This window comes from Euprymna scolopes, chromosome 21 (genome assembly GCF_053919585.1).
Source record: "Euprymna scolopes isolate OS-2025 chromosome 21, ASM5391958v1, whole genome shotgun sequence".
Classification (NCBI taxonomy): Eukaryota; Metazoa; Mollusca; class Cephalopoda; order Sepiida; family Sepiolidae; genus Euprymna; species Euprymna scolopes.
Genome location: NC_136502.1, coordinates 68,858,512 through 68,879,218, shown reverse-complemented (window position 1 = coordinate 68,879,218; position 20,707 = coordinate 68,858,512). Strand labels below are relative to the sequence as shown.

Sequence of the window (20,707 nt, the reverse complement as noted above, 5' to 3'; positions counted from 1 at the left end):
ATTTTAGATATAAGTACTTTGGACATGGATCTAACTTAATAACTTGATTTGAGCCCTAAACAATAAATTATAAGGTGTCATAATAGGGGTCAAAGTTAAAAAAAATGTTTTTTTTTGTTTTGTCTTTTTTGCTCAGCATACACCTCACACCCGGGCAACGCCGGGCACCCATATTAGTATATCTATAAAAGTGAACGTGTCTGTTTATCTGTCTGTCTGTGTATCTGTCTGTGTGTCTGTGTGTGTACATTTCCCTACGCACCAACTCTGTCAATTTTTAGTCTACAGACTCGAAATTTGATATGCAGGGGACTGAGATTTGGGAAAATCTATGTGATCGGTTTCCGGCCAGAAATTGACGATTAAGGGGTTAAAGTTCAACGATTTGTCCTTTGAGAACTCTACGTTACTCCTCCACTAATTTTGAGTCTAAACACTTGAAATTGTAGATATAGTTTCTTTGGACATCTGTCTAACTTTATAACTTGAGTTGAGTCAAAACAATAAATGTTAAGGGGTCATAATAGAGGTGAAATTTAAAAAAATTGATCGTTTTTTTTTTTTTGCTCAAAATTCATCTCCAAATACCCGGACAAGGCCGGGCTGAAATGCTAGTCTATCTATCTATTCTATTACGAACTCGTTTGTCTTTTGTGTGTATTGATATTCATATTAAGAACCCTCTTTTCTATTTACTTAAAAAGAAAATACAATGTTGTTATATATGGCTTGTAGAATTTCATTCACTAGCAAAAGATCTAGCTAATTTGCATATTCTTTTAAACATTCATTTTAATTAATTCCTTATTAGTTTTTTCGGTTTTCTTATGGGATAATCATGTTTAGTTGCCTATTACGTTTAATTATATTCATGCAGATATTCTACATGATTTATCCTGGCATAATATTTACGTAAAATGTTTACAAGAAACGCAAAATTGTTTCCATATATATTCATGTATACGTATATATTTTTGTTTAAACTATCTATCTATCTATCTATCTATCTATCTATCTATCTATCTATCTATCTATCTATCAATCAAAGTGAAAGTGTCTGTGTGATTGTGTCTGTGTACATTTCATACGCAATAACTCTGTCAATTTTCAGTCTACAGACTCGAAATTTGTTATACAGGGTACTAAGATTTGGGAAAATCGATGTGACCGGATGTCGGCCAGAAAGTAGGCGATTAAGTGGTCAAAGTTCAACGATTTGACTTTTGAGAACTCTACCAAACTCCTCCGACAATTCTGGGTATAAACAATTGAAATTTTAGATATAGGTTCCTTGGATATGGATCTAACTTTATAACTTGATTTTAGCCCAAAACAATACATGTAAGGGGTTATAAGAGGAGTGAAAGTTAAAAAAATTGACCGCTTTTTTTTGCTAAACATACACCTCCAAATACCCGGGCAACGCCGGGCTGAAATGCTAGTATATCTATACAAGTGAACGTGCCTGTGCATCTGTCTGTCTGTGTATCTGTGTGTGTACATTTCCCTAGGCAGTAACTCTGTCAGTTTTTAGTCTACAGACTCGATATTTGATATACAGGGTACTGATATTTGCGAAAATCTATGTGATCTGTTTTCGACCAGAAATTTTGCGATTAAGGGGCCAAAGTTCAACAGTTTGACCTTTGAGAACTCTACCAAACTTCTCCGACAATTTTGGATCTAAACACTTGAAATTTTAGATATAAGTACCTTGGACATGGCTCTAACTTAATAACTTGAATTGAACCCAAAACAAAAAAATTTAAGGGGTTATTATAGGGGTCAAAGTAAAAAAAAATTGACTGTTTTTTTCCTTTTTTTTTTTTGCTCAGCATAAACCTCCAAACACCCGGACAACGCCGGGTACTCATGCTAGTATATATATATATATATATATATATATATATATATATATATATATATATATATATAAATGTAAAGTTGGTTCGTTCTAAACAAATAAAACCATGTTTATACGTTACCAATTTATTTGAAATTTTCAGACAACCCATTTTTAGAGTCGAGGTATGTTTTTATGTTATTAAAATAAATTTACCTAATTAAAATTAAAATATTAAATAAAATAAATATATTTATTTAATCGTTTCTGCGAATCTGTTCTGTTGATAAAACTGAACTTCCGGTTCGATTCATTTCACAGCCACGAATTGACGAAAGGTTTCATTTTCTGTTAACTCGATAAGTAAAAAAAAAACAAAAAAAAAACATATTTCATTTGTTTATCTTCTAAATTTTTTAATTTACACATCTTTTCTTTATTATATAAGGCAAAAAAAAAAGTTTGTTGTTGACTGTTTTTTTCCTTTTTTTTTTTGCTCAGCATAAACCTCCAAACACCCGGACAACGCCGGGTACTCATGCTAATATATATATATATATATATATATATATATATATATATATATATATATATATATATATATATATATATATATAACGTAATAGTTAACTAAACATGAGTTTTTTTTGTGTTTCTATATAAGATTACTTATGCAGAGAAATAATGTTATTATTTAAAAAGTCATTCTTAACATGGGGAGGTAAGGATGTTTTGTACCTATTCTGTACTTTAACCTTACAATTGAATAAATAAAAAAAAACATCATAAAACGTTATTTAAACGTGGAAATATGATTTAAAACATAGCGCGGATCGCTCTCTGCATTAGCACCATTTTTATTTATTGCGGACTATTATTCTCATCTTTATTAGTTGTTGTTTCACGAATTTTCGGCCAACTATTCCTCTGGCCTTCATGAAAAGAAGTCCTTTTATAAATGTTCAGTAACTTTTTCCTTTTATTATTCTTAAAGAGTAAAACTTTTCTTACTCATGAAAGGAGTTAAGCCTACGTAAATAAATAAATGTTTGTACACGTGACAAATTATCAATATATGGTTTAGTTACTTTTTTAAAAAAATGTTTGTAAAAGTGCGAAAGGCGACGTTGTAGTACAACCATTACTCCCATGCTTAATTTCTATACCTATAGGTTTTTGGAATTTTTTTTCACTGGATTATTATTGATTGGACACTAATTAAACAGATTATTAAAAAAAAAAGTGTAAAAAAGAAATCATTATTTCGACATTTGAAAGTGGTGCTCACCTTTTAGTTACAACGTTCTGATAAATCAGTCACCCATTTTGTAAGCAATAAAAACGCGGTAAATCAAAACCATAGAAAGTAAAAATAATGAGTCTCTACCGCATTTGTAAGTCAGAAATATATTTGTTTCTCAAAGAAAAAAAAATAGAGAGAACAGGACTTTTTTTTATTGTTTTCATGAAAATAAAGTTTCGAGATTTTTAATTATTTTTTTTTTTACTTATTTAGTCAGTTTGTGGTTTTTTTTAAAATTGTTTTTGTGAAAGGTGAGTTTTTTTTCAAAACTTTTGTTTTGTTTCTTTTTAATTTTTTAAAAGTATTATAAATTTCATTAACATGCTGGAGAAATGTTTAATAATTTGGTATTTTTTTAGATTAGGTCCACCTCCACAATTTTCCTTTCAATGACGACATTTATAGGTTTCTGAGTATGCTGAACACGCAAATTGCATTGAAATTTTGCGGAAATAAATAGTTGTATTATGCATTGTATTCTTCGGCGGCCATCTTTTTACGTGCACACGCGCCATAAACAAATACACACACGTAAAAAAGATGGCCGCCAAAGATTACAATGCATAATACAACTTTTTATATCTTGATAACTACTTATTTCTGCAAAATTTCGATGCGATTTTCGTATTCAGCATAGTCGAAAACCATTTCAAGTCGTCATTTAAAAGAAAATTGAGGAGGTGGAGGTGGACCTAATCTAAAAATTTACCAATAATTTTTAATCCCGTACGCCTCCCGATACATTGCTTCGTCAACATGCGACCATTTTATATCTCCCGAAGACACTTCCGTATTTAGAAAAAAAAAAAAAAAAAAAAAAATCAAAAGTGACCGATTTACCAGAACGTGGTAACTAAAAAGTGAGTACCCCTTTCAAATGTTGAAATGATTTTTTTTTTTCAATTTTTTTTCATAATCTGGTTAGTGTTCAATCAATAATAATCCAGTGAAAAAATTTCAAAAAACCTATCAGTATAGAAACTCCACCACGTAAGTAAATAAATAAAAAATGTTACGTGCGCCTGCTGTTAGCCTTGACTAGGGGGGTACTAAGGGAACGACCATTAAATAATTCTGCGGGTCGCCATGGAACTCAACGTCCAAGGAGTATCAAAATAGTTTTCATGATATGAAGAAATGTTTTTTTCCGAAAAGTGGGTGATCACTTTTCCATCTAAATTTAACTTAAAATGAGCACCCACTTTCTGGCCACCTGAGGAAGGGGCATTTATTTTCGTGTTTATTGGCTTAAAGGTTTTTTTGACAAGGCAGTTTGGTACGCGAATGTATATTTAACAGTTTTCGTTTATGCTCACGCATAGCATACACAAAGGCTACGTCTGTGAAATGGAAAATAGTCCCAGAGTTCAGGGGTTAATACCATGCAAAAGAAATCAAACAAAAAGAGTTTTTAGCCAAGAAACACAGAAAGAAAAAAAAAATTGCATCCATTTTTTTTCTATCATTTGCTGTTTTTATTGAAAACTATTTTCCCCCGGATTTTTGATATAATTTTCCATTAAGGGCTGTGCGTCTCACGTTCGTAAATAACAAACATTTTTTTGTAGATTTTGGTGTGCTAAAAACGAATCTGCAAACCGTTTCCGTCGCAAAAAATAGTTTTTATGATATGAAGAAATTACTTTTTCGAAAAAGTGGCGATCACTTTTCCATCTAAATTTAACTTAAAATGAGCACCCACTTTCTAGCCACCTGAGAGAGGGGGGATTTTTTTCCCATGTTTATTGGCTAAACAGCTTTCGTTTATGCTTACGCATAGCGTAAACGAAGGCTACGGCTGTTAAATGGAAAATAGTCCCAGAGTTCAGGGGTTATTACCATGCAAAAGTAATCAAACAAAAAACTTTTTAGCCAAGAAACAGAAAAATGCCCCTCTCTCAGGTGGCCAGAAAGTGGGTGCTCATTCTAAGTTAAATTTACATTGAAAAGTGATCACCCACTTTTCGAAAAAGTAATTTCATGAATGTCATGAAAACTTTTTTTTTGCTACGTAAACGGTTTGCAGATTCGTTCTTAGCACACCGAAATCTACAATAAAATATTTCGTTATATATGAACGTGAAACGGGCCTTAAAGTAAAATAATACCGGATTTTTTTGAGCAGATTTGCCGTTTAGTTGTACAAATATCCTCAAACCAGGTAATCACTAAAAGGGATTTTTAAAAGTCGTCACCTGTATCGAGCAAAAGTTTAAAACCACCGATTATATGCCAGCCTACATCATGGTAACATATATTGAGTGAGTTCCTAACAGTATTTTGTATAGTTTTTTTAGTTTAAACTCATTTTCCCAAAATTTCCCCAAACTTAACGTGTTCGATACAGTCTGCCGCCATTTGTATTTTTCAGATATACCGATAAACATTGAATGTTTTTGAACCGATTATACATTAAATAAAAACACTAAAATCTTATCCAGTTAGGTAGAACACTTACTTTTCTTGCCTTTGATAACATTTATTTGTTATATATTTATTTTTTGACAACTTCTTTGTATCTGTGTTTAGTGATACAAACCCTTTTCATTTAATGTAACGTTTAGTCGGCTCGAAAAACAGTGTTTATTGGTGTATTTGAAAGCTACAAATGGTGGTGGACACTGTTGATTACTTTAAGTTAGAGAAAGTGAGTTAAAACTAAAAAAAACTATACAAAATACTGTCAGAAACCTACCGATTATGCCAGCCTATGTCATGGTAACATATGTTCGGTGAGTTTCAGACAATGTTTTGTATAGTTTTTAGTTTTCAACTTACTTTCCCAAACTTAACGTATTCAACAGAATTCGCGACCATTTCTGTTTTTTGAGCCAATTAAACATTTTACATTACATAAAAACACTAAGCAATTATCCAATTAGGTAGAAACGTAAATTACCTTACCTTTGCGTTCATTTATTTGTTTTTGGACGACTTTTTCGAATCTGTGTATAGTAACCCCCCCTCCCCCCACCATCAACCAAATATTAATTACTAAATCACATTTTTTAAAACAACAACAAAAAAAAGCATTTAGCGTTTCAACATTTTTGCTACGTTCGGCTTCATCCACTGATTGTTGGTCAAGTCCAAAACATGAATGATTGACAGAAACTCTCGAGGATCCAGATGAAATTCTGCAAGAGTACCATTTTTTTCAGTTTCGCCTTCTTTTTCACTTTTTGCAGTGGATTGCTGTACTAATATAAGAAACATGCATTTTCTCTTTTATTAAATTTTTCCATTACACCAAATTGAGCCACTGCAACGCATGGCAGGGTACAGCTAGTATATATATATATATATATATATATATATATATATATATATATATATATATATATGTATGTATTTATATATGAATTAACGTGTCTGTCTGTCTCTGTGTGTGTCTGTATGTGTACATTTTCCAACGCAATAACTCTGTCAATTTTCAGTCTACCGACTCGAAATTTGATATACGGAGTACTGAGATTTGGGAAAAATTTTTAATCCGTTTTCGGCCAGAAATTTCAGCAATTTGACCTTTGAGATCTCTACCAAACTCCTCCGACGATTTTGGGTATGAAGAATTGAACTTTTAGATATTGGTTCCTTGGACATGGATCTAACTTAATAACTTGATTTGAGCCAAAAACAAAAAATGTTCAGGGGTCATAATAGGGGTCAAAGTTTTTAAAAAAATTGACGTCTGCGGTTTCTACTAAATTACTCAGACAATTTCTGGCTTAAACATTTGAAATTTTATATAAAGGGTATTCAGAGATAGGGCAAGCTGTTTATTCCGTTTGGGTCGAAAATTTTTAGTTACTCATATATAAATGTATGTATGTATGTATGTATGTATTTATGTTTGCCTAAAACTTTCGAGAGAGGCGACAGATTTTCATAGGATCAGTATCGCTTTGAAGTTTGACCTTTCTGACGCCAAATATCGAAAAATTGGCTAAAAACATTAATATCTTCCCCTTCAACTGGGAACTTTTCTACAGAGGGGTCGCTTTCTTCGCTGATATTTTTGAAAGTCATCCTCTTCTTTCGATTGTCTAGCCTTAATTTAAACCTACGTCACTTCCGGTTTGGCGGTGGTCGTAACAGCAAAGACGTCAGATTTTTTCCCTCGTTCTTGTCCTCCTTTGCGGTACGGGTTCGAGCTTGCCTTCCTACTACCACTTTTTTTTGTTGCTCAATACACCTCCAAACACCCGGGCAACGCCGGGCTGAAATGCTAGTATATCTAAAAAAATGGAAGCGTGTGTGTGTGTGTGTGTGTGTGTGTGTGTGTGTGTGTGTGTGTGTGTGTGTATTTGTGGGTGTGTCAGTCTTTCTGTGTACATACCCCTACACAATATCACTGTCAATTTTCAGTCTACAGACGCGAAATTTGATATACAGTGTACTGAGATTTGGGAAAATCTTTGTAATCCGTTTTCGGTCAAAAATTTGGCTGGGTCAAAGTTCAACGAGTTGACTTTTACGAACTCTACCAAAGTCCTCCGACAATTTTGTGTCTACACACTTGAAATTTTAGATATATTTTCCTTGGATATCGATCCGACTTAATAACTTGATTTGAGCCCAAAATAATAAATGTTAAGGGGTCATAATAGTGGTGAATAGTGGTGAAATTAAAACAAAAATTGACCGCTTTTTTTTTTTGCTCAACCCACACCTCCAGACACCCGGGCACGCCGGGCGGAAATGCTAGTATATATATATATATATATATATATATATATATATATATATATATATATATATATATATATATATATATATATAGAGAGAGAGAGAGAGAGAGAGTTATATTAGTTTTTGTTTTCATTCGAACACACGTCTTATTTATTAACACCTAACAATTTAATAAAAATCAAAAATATTGCAGACTTTGATAATAACTTGAAATTAGTATTTTAAAAATTAGCGCAGTACGCATCACTTTAGTTTGCATATTTCATTTCATAAGGACGGTTTTAATAAATTCAGGTACTTGTGCATCATATGAACCAGACGTAACTCAACGCTCGATCGACGTTGCTCGGAACACGACGTTAACCACCGAGCTCCGCCGAGCTCCGCCGAGCTCTGCCGATTATGAAATCGTAACAAAGGTTGTTAAAAAAAATGAAGGAAACATGTAAATATAATAATTTTAAGAGAAAAATTAAACAAAGGGAGGTTGGTTTATTCCGAAAGCCGTTCTTGACATGCTTTGGGTTGTGGGGTGTTTATTTCGAAAGCTGTTCTTAACATTGGGAGGTTTGGGGTGCATTGCTTGCGCGTGCATCTCCACCTACATCCACTCTTCTCGTATCTTCTTTTGGCGATGATGCACTTCTCGCCACAGGAAACGCAATTTTTTTTTCAGCAATTAATTTTTTTTCTTGACAATATGAGACCGCTTGTTCCGGTGTCATCAAATATTTTTCCAAACTGGAGATATTCATTGCTTTTGTTTACAGTTTTCAGTAAAGGGATGTTACAGGTGTGTGATGCTTGATGAATTTAATGATTTTTATTTCTTTCCAATTTTTGTTTTGAAAAGTTCGTCTGCTACTTTGCTGTGTATTGATTGGCTGATCGACGCCTTACGTCACATTACAGTCGAACCTGAGCGCATGACTAGGTGTGTCAGAAACCGATCTTACGAATGCGTGAAAAAATATTGAATAATTCGACCTCCTATCTTTCCAAGCTTATAACTACTTGAAAAGTGTAATTCAAACCTTAATTTTTTTTCAATTAAAGGAGCAAAGACCAAATTAAAAAAATTTAACAGGTTTAATAGCAAATTATTAAATATTTGGTTTTTTAAAATCGGTTTTCTTTAAAAAAGATTTGAAGAAAATAAACGAAATTTAACTTACGTCGATTATAAAAAATCGATACAAATTCCAAAAAATCACTTACCTATAAAAATTACTAATCAATGTGTAGTTCCATTCTTAATGGTTAAGAATTTATCCATATTTATATTTTAGAATCTATTTATTTTTTAAATAAAATAATTTTTTAAACGCCTATTTGAAAAAGGCACCATGGCGCAAGAATTTTACGTTTTTATCGAACACCGGACATTAGTTTTTTATTGTTTTGAACTACGGATGAACAGAAGAAAGTAAAGCCACGCGTTCGCGTTAGTCGTCTAGCCTTGTGAGTGAAGAAATATGTGTTCCCATAGTTTAAAAATAGTCAAATTTTACTTATAAGATTTTGCCTAAAAAAAAAGACAATCGAGGATTTTTTTCTTTTCTCAAAGAAATACGTACATTTTTGATTTATTATATTTTCATTCTTTTTTGTCGATTGATTTTTTTTTTTAAATATCTAAAAAAAAAAGAAAACATTGAATGAAATAGAAAAAATTGCCGTCATCTTCCATTACTTACTGGACAATATAAGCAGAACCTAGGCTTCCAATTAAAAAAAGAAAAAAAATCAACGTGGTTAAAAAAAGGTTTTACACTTTGGACTTTGCAGGTAAATTTCCAAAAGACACTTCTTTTCTTGTTTTAATTTACAATATATCATATCTGTTTTTGTTTTCATTTGAACACACTTTTTATTTACTTTAGACACACCTAACAATTTAATAAAAAAAAAAGATATTGTAAAACTTGAATTTAACTTGAAAATACTATTTTCAAAAATAGCACGGTAACATGAATGCATAAGCACCACTTTATTTGACATATTTCATTTCCTAAGGTTTGAATAAATTCAAAATGATTGAAATTTAATGTGTTGTATAATTATTTCTAAAAAAAAAAATGCAATAAATAAATGTTACCATGACTAAAAGTTCATTACTTTTTAGTACTTATTTTTTCTAGAAATCATTACACAACACTTTAAATTTAAATCATTGTGAATTTATTCAAAGGGTCTTTGCAAATTAAAATATATAAAAGAAAGTAGTGCTTATGCACTTATGTTACCGTGCTAATTTTGAAAACAGTATTTTCAAGTTAAATTCAAGTTTTGAATTTTTTTTAAAATTGTTAGTTGAAAGTACAGAGTAGTTAAAATATACCTGCCAGTTCGGTAACATAAGTGCACGCAAGCAAAGTCACCCCCTTCAAAAATATATATCATAAAATGATTATATAAATTAAAGTTTTACGAAATCTTTTTATTTATTTAATTGCTCCTATTTACAATGCCTCCCCACGGGACAGAGTTAGACACCAGGGTCGTTTTTTAATGTGGAGAAAAGGAACAAAAATTAAAAATTGTCTCAGTTGTGAAGGATTTCTCCTCCACGAACAGAGAACAAGAAATTGAAGTGTAGCATTTTATTTAATTGTTAGGCGAAAGTACAAAATAGTTACATAACACCCGCCAGACCGGTAACATAAGTGCATAAGTACCAAAACACTGATTTTTAATATCGTATTTAGCTAAATTCATAACAAGCGGCACTTGATTAATTTTTTTTTTTTAATTCTTTTTTAATTACATTCTCACCCCAAACAAGGCACATTGCCACTTTGGTATCAGGGGCAGCAACTGCTGGGGCACTATGTTGGGATTTTGGGCAGCAAGATGTCGGTTCACGTTACACTTGAACTTCTGCATGTCAGTACAGTTAGGGAAGCAGGGACCTGGAATTGAATTCCAGAGTCTAGCGTCTTATCTCTAACAGTCTTTATCTCTGTGTGGGGTGGGATTTAGCTGCCTGTCGGGTGTGTCGAGGGCGTCTATGTCGTGGGGGCACAAGTGTCTGCAGTTCGTCAGAGCATTCACCATTAAAATACTTGTAGAACAGGCAGAGGGATGCAACGTTTCGTCGATGGGACAGAGACTGAAGCTTAGATGCCAGTTCAGGGCCTATCAGATTGGCGACTCTCTTTTGAACCTTCTTTTTTTGTTGCTACACCGTAATCACGTGTTTAAAATTATACCAGACAAAAAATTGGGAGGTAAAAGAGTCACGAGGACCAAGATCGCATTTGCATTGTTCACAAATAAGTAGTTTTTAGATTAAAAATAGAAATCATCATCGGTTACTTACGTTATTTGTGCGTTTACATAAAAAGCAAAACAGATCATTCTATGCGAATAGGTAGTTTTTAGAATATTAATCAATATAACTTTATTTTTTACGATTAGAATAAAAAATTCTGTTGGGTTAAATCAAGGTGATTAAGCAAAAAGTCATTTTGTAGAAACTACAGTTGCGAAATTAATAAACTAAAAAATGTTGGCTTGCACCTATTTGCGTTATAAAAAAAACTAATATTTAATACAGGTTTTCGGGCAATGAAGTCACCGACGTTCCCTTTTCTTTCTTTTTATACAGTTTTTTTCTTGATCGATGCACACCCTAAGGGGATCTTAAAGATCAACACAGATACCTTACAAACACGGATTACTTACAAAACACTCTCCGCTAACATGTTCAGAATGGCTTTCAAAATAATAACATTATTTCAGCAACAAAAATTACATAAGTACCCAATATTTATATTTTTTCCGACTAACACTGCACACCCAAAACGTTTATATTTTTTCCGACTAACACTGCACACCCAAAACGTTTATATTTTTTCCGACTAACACTGCACACCCAAAACGTTTATATTTTTTCCGACTAACACTGCACACCCAAAACGTTTATATTTTTTCCGACTAACACTGCACACCCAAAACGTTTATATTTTTTCCGACTAACACTGCACACCCAAAACGTTTATATTTTTTCCGACTAACACTGCACACCCAAAATTACAAGGTTGGTACATAGTATTTGCGCGTGGGAATCACGAGAAGGATTATCAAGATTAAATTTGGGGCAGATACTTTGACAAGTCGCTCCACACAACATGGTTATCTATTCCGACATCCGTTCTTAACAGGGGTAGGTTGGGGGTGTCCATTCCAAAAGCCATTCTTAGCATAAGGATGTTGGGAGTGTCTATTCCAGAAGCCGTTCTTAACATGAGGAGATTGGGGTTTGGGGGTTGGGTGTTGGGCAATACCACAACAACCGTACTTAAACTTTTACAAGGGTGGGGCATGCTTTTACAATCATTAATTGTTCTGATATTTGTGGAGAATTTCTTCAGCAATATTCAATAGTTAGATTTGCCATTGTTGTGATATTTAATTTGTTACATATTTCAATTAATTTTCAATACACACTTTGATTTTATTATTTTTCTGGCAATACAAAAGTTAACACTCTGCAAAAAACTAGCTGATAAAATTCAATAATACGTTTTTCAGTTGGCGGCAAAGGAAAATTGAAACAAATTTTTTGAGTTTTCTTATAAGTGAAGGTATGGGAATGTGATTGCACAGTTGATGCAATTGTGAAAATTAATCTTGCTTGAGAATAGCACAAGTGATAGTCAACAAAAGCTGTTACTTCATCATCATGTCATTGCGTTGGTCTAGAGTTGGATTGCATTTAACGTGAATCGCGTTCATCAAAATTAAAAAAAAATCCAATTGGATATAATCCCCTCAACTACAACCTCCCCCCATAATGATTTAAAAATATGGTCTATCTGAAGTGCTATAGTAACAGGATTCCTTTTTAGCCAATTTTCTTTATCACTTCGTGACATAGCATCGATTTCAACATCAGTTAAATGAACCCCAAAATGGGCAGCAACTGCTTTGATGATGTCATTCCAGTGAAATTGATTTACATTCCAAGTCATAAAAAAGTTGGTCTGCCATAGAACCTTATTTTCGCTAATATGATAAGCTGCATGTTATGCCAATACTGTGGACTTCCTCGAATAGTTTTGAATATTGCCATGATCTCATCATCACTTAGCGTTGGATGTATTCTTTGTTTATCTTGTAAAAACGCAACGGAACAGTTTATATCCTTCATTTTACGCCCCGAAAACATAATGACATTGTGAACAGATCTTCTTTCAAGTCAACCCAAAGCAACAAAATATATAATGAGGGTCTGAAGCAATTTCTAGTTATAAAATCTATGCCTTTGATCCGTTCCTCATCGAAACACCAGGAAGAGGAGCTCCTATTACTCAACAATTCACCAATCTGTACAATTGTCTGTAAGCCGAGATCATCAAAAATTAGATAAGCTCTTTCTAATGAAACAACCTTACACGCTTTTTTTCTTGTCAAATTAGCCAACCGCATTACAAGCGGATTTCCCTTTTCGATAGAGAGTAGAACTTAAGCAGTATACTTAATATATACAATTCGTACATACTAAACTAAAACCACCTTGCTACCTACATCTAATCGCCTATACTGGATCCTCATCAGCTCACAACTTTCAATATCCTCGGACTGTTAATTTCAAAAATATTATATCACTAAGACACTCTTCTGAATAAATAAAAAATTTCTCCCGATCAGTTCAACATCCAGTGATCATATATACAATCCTCATTTAATTCCTTATATCACTTGAATTGTACCATAAATCCTCATTCCCTAAGCAAAGATCAACACCGTCTAATACTCTATTCAATTTCTAAAAAATTAGATAGGGACAATTGCAATATCAAAGACTCTTTTGAAGTGTTTTGTGCCTGACCTAGTCTATGGACTCGAACAATTAAACACGACGCTATGTACCGATAATTCCTTTCTAAACCGCAAAAAATACTGCTGCTAGTATACTAGGTATATCCTATAGATACTTTGCCTCCGAGATGACTGCCTTTGTCTGTTTTGCATGACACCCCCACTTTTTTACCCCCCAACTGTATACCCTAACGTGTAAGTATACTGCACTGTTACTTAAATCCGCTCTCCTGATCACTAACTAACTGCTCTATTTCCTAAGTTGCCATTAAATCAAATCCATTGCACAAAACTTAGAGGGGTCCTACCTCTCAACCCTAAACCCCAATAGACTGACTTCTCGTAAATCGATACACATTAACACCTAAAGATTTCTTAGGCATGTTTTTGATTATACTCTTATCCCATAACTAAGCATATAAGTAAATGCTTCCTAGCCATAGTTCTATACATAGAATAAAAGTGATTCTATAATGAACAGCAATCCTTAATATCTTTCTTTTGATAGGAGATAGTATTGCAATAATTTATGCACAAACTGAACCGGTACACATTGTAATACAAACTTCCGGATATTAATAGAAAGGCGAAGCCATCTGCCCTCGTTAGAAGTCTGAAGGCAACATACTCAATGCCTAAAATTCCATGTATTCGTATGCACTAAAAACATTCCACCTATCCATCCATCTATATTTAAATATACTTACAGAATATACCATAATTTGTATCGTCCAGGCTAACCCTAAACTGTACTCCAAATCAAATGTTCTCTTGTATCTATATTGAGCATACATCTTATCTTTCAGTCGTTATTAAATACTCAGTCTTGGCACCAAATTTAAATTTCCGATATTAAGTAGATCATACTTTAACATATCCTATTCCTGAACTTACAAAACTATATCTAACCTTGCATAAACTCGTCTCTCAAACCAAATTGCTGTTCCAAATTTAGTACTTCCACTGCATGAATTCGTACCCATCCCCTCTCCCAATAATAATGGAAAGCATAGTAATGTCCTTTTAATCACTTCGAGGAGTAATCATTTTGTGCAAAGGCAGCATGCGTTCCGCAGATTCAACCGACATAAGTCCAGTTCAAACGGCTAGAAGTATATAGAAGCCAGAAATATTTGTAAGAGAGCAATAGAGACAGCTAAGACAGATTACACTGAAACCACCAGGAAACGCATTGTAAGAGAGCAATAGAGACAGCTAAGACAGATTACACTGAAACCACCAGGAAACGCATTGTAAGAGAGCAATAGAGACAGCTAAGACAGATTACACTGAAACCACCAGGAAACGCATTGTAAGAGAGCAATAGAGACAGCTAAGACAGATTACACTGAAACCACCAGGAAACGCATTGTAAGAGAGCAATAGAGACAGCTAAGACAGATTACACTGAAACCACCAGGAAACGCATTGTAAGAGAGCAATAGAGACAGCTAAGACAGATTACACTGAAACCACCAGGAAACGCATTGTAAGAGAGCAATAGAGACAGCTAAGACAGATTACACTGAAACCACCAGGAAACGCATTGTAAGAGAGCAATAGAGACAGCTAAGACAGATTACACTGAAACCACCAGGAAACGCATTGTAAGAGAGCAATAGAGACAGCTAAGACAGATTACACTGAAACCACCAGGAAACGCATTGTAAGAGAGCAATAGAGACAGCTAAGACAGATTACACTGAAACCACCAGGAAACGCATTGAAGCACAGAAATTAGGAACCCGTGATTTTTGGAAAATCTACAACAGTGTAGTAAATAATGGGCAGTCAACGATTCCCCACACGATCAAACAATCATGAGGTTGCTTGCACGGCAACCGACAAGGCAAATCTGCTTGCCAGTCGGTTTGCCTCAAACTCCACACTGGACCCGACACACCACTCCTTCGTCAACTTTCCTTTGCGGACAGACGCCACACTAGATGATTTGAAAATCACCCCTTCTCAGATGCATGGTATCATAAAAAATCTAGACACCTCAAAAGCATGTGGACCAGATCTCATCCCGGCTGTGCTAATAAAAAAAAAATGCTCTGCTGAGATTGCCACAGTTCTCTCCAAACATTACAATAAATGCCTTAGCGAATCTTGCTTTCCCGACTGCTGGAAAACCGCTTCTGTGGTACCAGTCTTCAAGAATTCTGGTTAAAGAACTGACCCACTAAATTATCGCAGCATTAGGCTCCTCCCACTTTTTGCCAAAATATTTGAGTCCTTAATTAATCAAGCCTAACAGCTTCTAAACTCCTGACTAACAAACAATATGGATTCAGGCAAGCCCGTTCAACAGCAGATCTCTGCTTCAACTGTAGTCTCTGAACATATATACCGTTCACTGGACAAAACAGGGGAGGGTAGAGCGGTAGCCCTTGATATATCTAAGGCTTTTGACAGGGTATGGCACAATCATCTTCTAAGGAAAATTAGATCATATGGTATCACTGGAAGAATACATAATGTAATTAAACCCTTCTTAAGTAAGAGAAAAATCCATGTTGTCCTCGACGGTCGTACATCTAAACAATATGACATAAATGCGGGAGTACGCCAGGGGTCTATCCTTGGACCCTTATTGTTCCTGATATTCATAAATGTCCTCCCTGATAAACTTGTTTCGGAGATTGGTATATTTGCCGACGACACCACCCTCTATAACAGGCATGAGGGGAAAACAAATGAACACATATCTAAGGGAATGGCAGAAACTCTAGAGGATGACCTCCAATCTGTAGTGGAATGGGAACAAAAATGGATGGTCACGTTCAATGCTGCCAAGACTAAGCTTGTTTCCTTCAATAACTACAAGAAACCTTTTCTTCCACCAATAGCAATGGCTAAGAATACACTGCTTGAAAGTACTTCCTTTAAATTCCTCGGCCTACCGTTTACAAAGAACATGAACTGGAATATATACATTGAGAGCATTGCCAAGGCTGCTGCAAAGTGGGCTCGCTCTACCGTGCCAGAAAATTACTTACGCCTGAATGTATCCTGTACCTCTATAAGGCTACCATTCGCCCATGTATGAAGTATTGTTGTCACATTTGGGCTGGTGCATCTGCTGCTTGTCTCTCACTCCTGGACAGGGTTCAAAAGAGAGTCACCAACCTGATAGGTCCTGAACTGTCATCTAAGCTTCAGCCCCTGTCCTATCGGCGAAATGTTGCATCCCTCTACCTGTTCTACAAATACTTTAATGGTGGCTGCTCTGAGGAACTGCTAGCACTTGTACCTCCTCGACGTGACTCACTCCAATAAACCCGACAAGCAACTAAGTCCCACCCCTTTACAGTAGAGATCCCTAGGTATAAGAAAGCCTTTTACTCCAATAGTTTTTTCCTCAGAACTGCAAGTCTTAGGACATTCCTCCCGGGATACTGCTTTCCCAGCTGTACTGATATGCAGAAGTTCAAGTGTAATGTGAACAAACATCTTTCTACTCATCTCCCTTCATAATGCCCCCGCAAATTGTCCCCGATAGTAGCCCCTACTTCAAAGTGGCACTTGCCTTGTTTGGGGTGAAGATTGAATAAAAAAAGAAGATTCCTGTGAATGTATTTTATTAGAAGAATGCTTAGCAGCGAAATGGAAATGCCAGGGAAAAGCCAGCGCCTTACAATGTGACACGTCTGATGTAAATACAAAGATCTGACTTTCTCCAGGTGCAATGTTGACAATGTCATTATTTCGAATATCAGAACAATCTTCTGTGTGCATGACAGTGGAAACTTGCACACCTTCCTGGTGTATTATATGATTTCGTTCATCATCAATGTCTGAATCTCTCACCAAATCATCAAAATCATCTTGGCTGTTCTGCAAATCAGTAAGAACAGTCCATAGTTCTAGATCGGTTTCCTCACTCAGATTCTGCCAATTATTAGATAGCTCTACATCATGATAAAATGAGGTTATCATCTTCAACTTGAACAATGCTGCATTGACTGCATCTGGCCGTATTTGTTGCTTTTGTAAGGTTGTCTGTCAGAAAGCCTTCGTTTAAGTTAAAAGGTGAGAAAGTTTCCATTACCACATGACCTTGGCAAAACCTTCGATATTTTGATAAAATCACATAAAGAAGGGTTGTTCCCAACCGCTGCAGGTGTTACATTTCCTTTCAGCATTTTTTTATGGCAGATATTGCAAATTCTGTTAATGTCTTTGTCCGTTAAAAGTTGGTTATAGAAAGATGTGGGATAATTTTCTGTATTTGATTTAAACTCATGCTTCCAGCAGATGTTGTATGTGTGGCGAGGATACTGTTTGCATTTTCTCTTTTGAATATTGTTTTAATGCGTTGGTAGAATGCAGTATTTAGAATTTCAGGGTCACAAGGGGAAATGTCATTTACAGAATTTTTCTCTTCTGCTGCTTTTTCATTAACCGATCTTCTGATATCTGCCTTTCTGTTCTTATCTTTCAGTTTTGCCTCTTCCTTTCCCTCTTCGCTCAACACTTCCCGATTGCCCGCCATCTTTTCATGCACCCTTCTTTCTTCATCCATGTGTTTTCTGTTGTCATATGCTTCCTCTCTTTTCAAATGAACTTTCCATTCACTTGATTTACGTCTCTTACCCTTAAATGTACCTTTGTTTGTTTGTTTGTTTGTTTGCTTGTTTGTTTGTTTGTTTGTTTGTTTGTTTGTTTGCACGCCTGATAATGCTTTATCCCTTGAAACATGTGAATATACTAAATTTTTCTTTTGATGAAAGAGTCCGTGCAACAAGTTCTTTCGCATTTTATTTGCTACCACATCTTTACCTAATAAGAGGCGTGAATTTTGAGCAGCTGCAGACAACTTGCTATACATAGCGTTGACTTTGTGACGGACTGGAGTTGATGCAAAGTCAATACCAGAAGATGGTGATGGTATAGGCATCCTAGGAACTGAATTACAGAAGTGTTCACGGAACATCCGTTACTTCAGACTTAACATAGAAAATGATTTCCTTGGACCCTTATTGTTCCTGATATTCATAAATGTCCTCCCCGAAGGAGAAGAATCCATACGCGAAAAGATAAGGATGTCACTTGGATAATTTCAATAACATAGTCATTTATGTGGAACTAAGTATTACCTCAGCATATCATGGAAGTGTAGCCTGCTCGCCACCATGAAGAATGATTCGAGAGAGTAAATGATTTTCAAAAGCATTTATCTTCTTAGACACTTGAATGGAAGGTTTTAACTTCGCTGTATCCTCTTTAGTCTGTCGTAATGAAATAACTTCATGGAAATTATTATCACTGAAGAGGCTTCAGTTATTGCATGAATTGTCATCCAGATGCTCCCCACGTTGAAAATTTTGAAGGAGGTCCGGAAGTAGCTGTATCTCACTTGAATTGCAAAGTGGTTGTTGGCCCCTGGCGTAGGGAAGGAATAACCACAGTTACACTCGGTAGATTCTTGAACTCGAACCTTAAATATGTTATCAGTTTCTACGGAGGGAATGATATGCTCTAATATGGAAAAAAGACACCCATGAACATTATAATGATACGAAATTGGTACGACGACAAAGGAATGTGAAGGACACAGTTTGAGCATATAGCATTTGTGGATGTGCTCATAGAATGGAATAGATTTTTGATCGTCGACCCCGGGTCTGTTAAAAAATAACTATGCAACTATGTAAGAGTATCTTGTGTAGGAGACGGTGAGACTCGTCGTGGGCGACGAAGCGTTTCACTGAAGAACCACGGCAACACACAGCAAACCAACAAACAATGACAGCCACGGCGCGAAGGCAACTAACAAAGCTCAGCTGACTGCACGAATAGAAACGGAACCCAACGGTCACTGTACTGATCGCCACAAACGTCAGAACCCGACTGCCTCGCACCTCCAATGGACTGATTTTTATTACTCAAGATGGCCTAGCTAATTTGCATCCCCGCGAGATCTCGCACGATCCTGCGAGATTCCGTCTCTAATAAAAGCAGGCAGGCGCCATCTTGAAACTCTTTCTTCCGCTGCCCCGACCACAGGATCAGCCACCACCTCACACGCCAGGCACACACGGACCCTCTTGCGCCGAGGGCTACGGTTAGTCTCACACTCCCCCCTGGTCTCCAGATCACATACGTGACACGGCGGACGTGGCCGTTTGATTCGAGCACTCCTGCGGAGGGGTATTGCCGGGACTTCCTCATCGGAGCTCTCAGAAGTGGCATCGGAAGCATCAGCATCAGCATTAGAGCTCGCAGTTGAGTCATCAGGTCCATGGGGCACAGGTTGGATCCATCGCTCATCGTCGGATGACTCGCTCCTTCCACTGCTCGCAGTTGAGTCACCAGGTTCGTGGGGCACGGGTTGGATCCATCGCTCATCGTCGGATGACTCGCTACTTCCATTGCTTGCCGATTGGTCAGTGCTTAGAGCGGGCCGGACATCCCTTACGTGGCGCGGAGTATCATCGACTAGTATGGCCTGTTCACTGATGACGCCGGTGACCCGCCCCCTCCAAAAGCTGCTGGTGCACCGGCCGCCGGGTGGCTTCACCCAGACGGTGTCTCCCACTTGGTACGTCCCCTGGGGTTCTCGTTGGTCGGGTAGACACACTTCAACGTCCTTGACGCGCACGTGGTAGTGATGAATCGCATCAGCGGGCGCACTGCCGCCAGTCACGGTGTCCTTAGGTGTTGTGTTGTATCGGTAAACCGCCTCCGCGATCGTACACTTCTTCCTGGCCGCGATCCTCTTCACGGTTCGGTGGCATCGCTCCGCTATGCCGTTGCCGCTCGGCACATACGCGCATCGGTGTCGAAGGCGGATCCCCCAGTTGTCCATAAAATGCCTAAATTCCCTGCTGCAGAACGCCGTGTCGTTATCCGTGAGGATCTCCTCAGGCGGCCCCCTTTCGTAGAATATGGATTCCAATTCGTGGATGACACTGGTGGAATCCTGCCTTGCCAATTGGCGCCAAATCGCGAACCTCGTTGGCCCGCAGTCTATCAGCGTGAGGAAGTGTTGGCTGCCGTAGTGGGTTATATCCATACCCAACCGACTCCAAGTCGCG

At 36.3% G+C, this 20,707-nt stretch overlaps 1 protein-coding gene across 1 annotated transcript in view; it reads right to left on the bottom strand.

The window, feature by feature from the left end:
- Positions 1 to 20,489, bottom strand: part of LOC145242436 (uncharacterized) — a 158,605-nt gene extending 138,116 nt beyond the window's left edge. The window contains exon 1 of the mRNA XM_080105490.1: positions 19,318 to 20,489. Coding sequence (XP_079961616.1) covers positions 19,570 to 20,478 — 909 coding nt within the window. The 5' untranslated portion in view covers positions 20,479 to 20,489 and the 3' untranslated portion in view covers positions 19,318 to 19,569. The remainder of the gene's footprint in view (positions 1 to 19,317) is intronic.
- Positions 20,490 to 20,707: the final 218 nt, after the last annotated feature.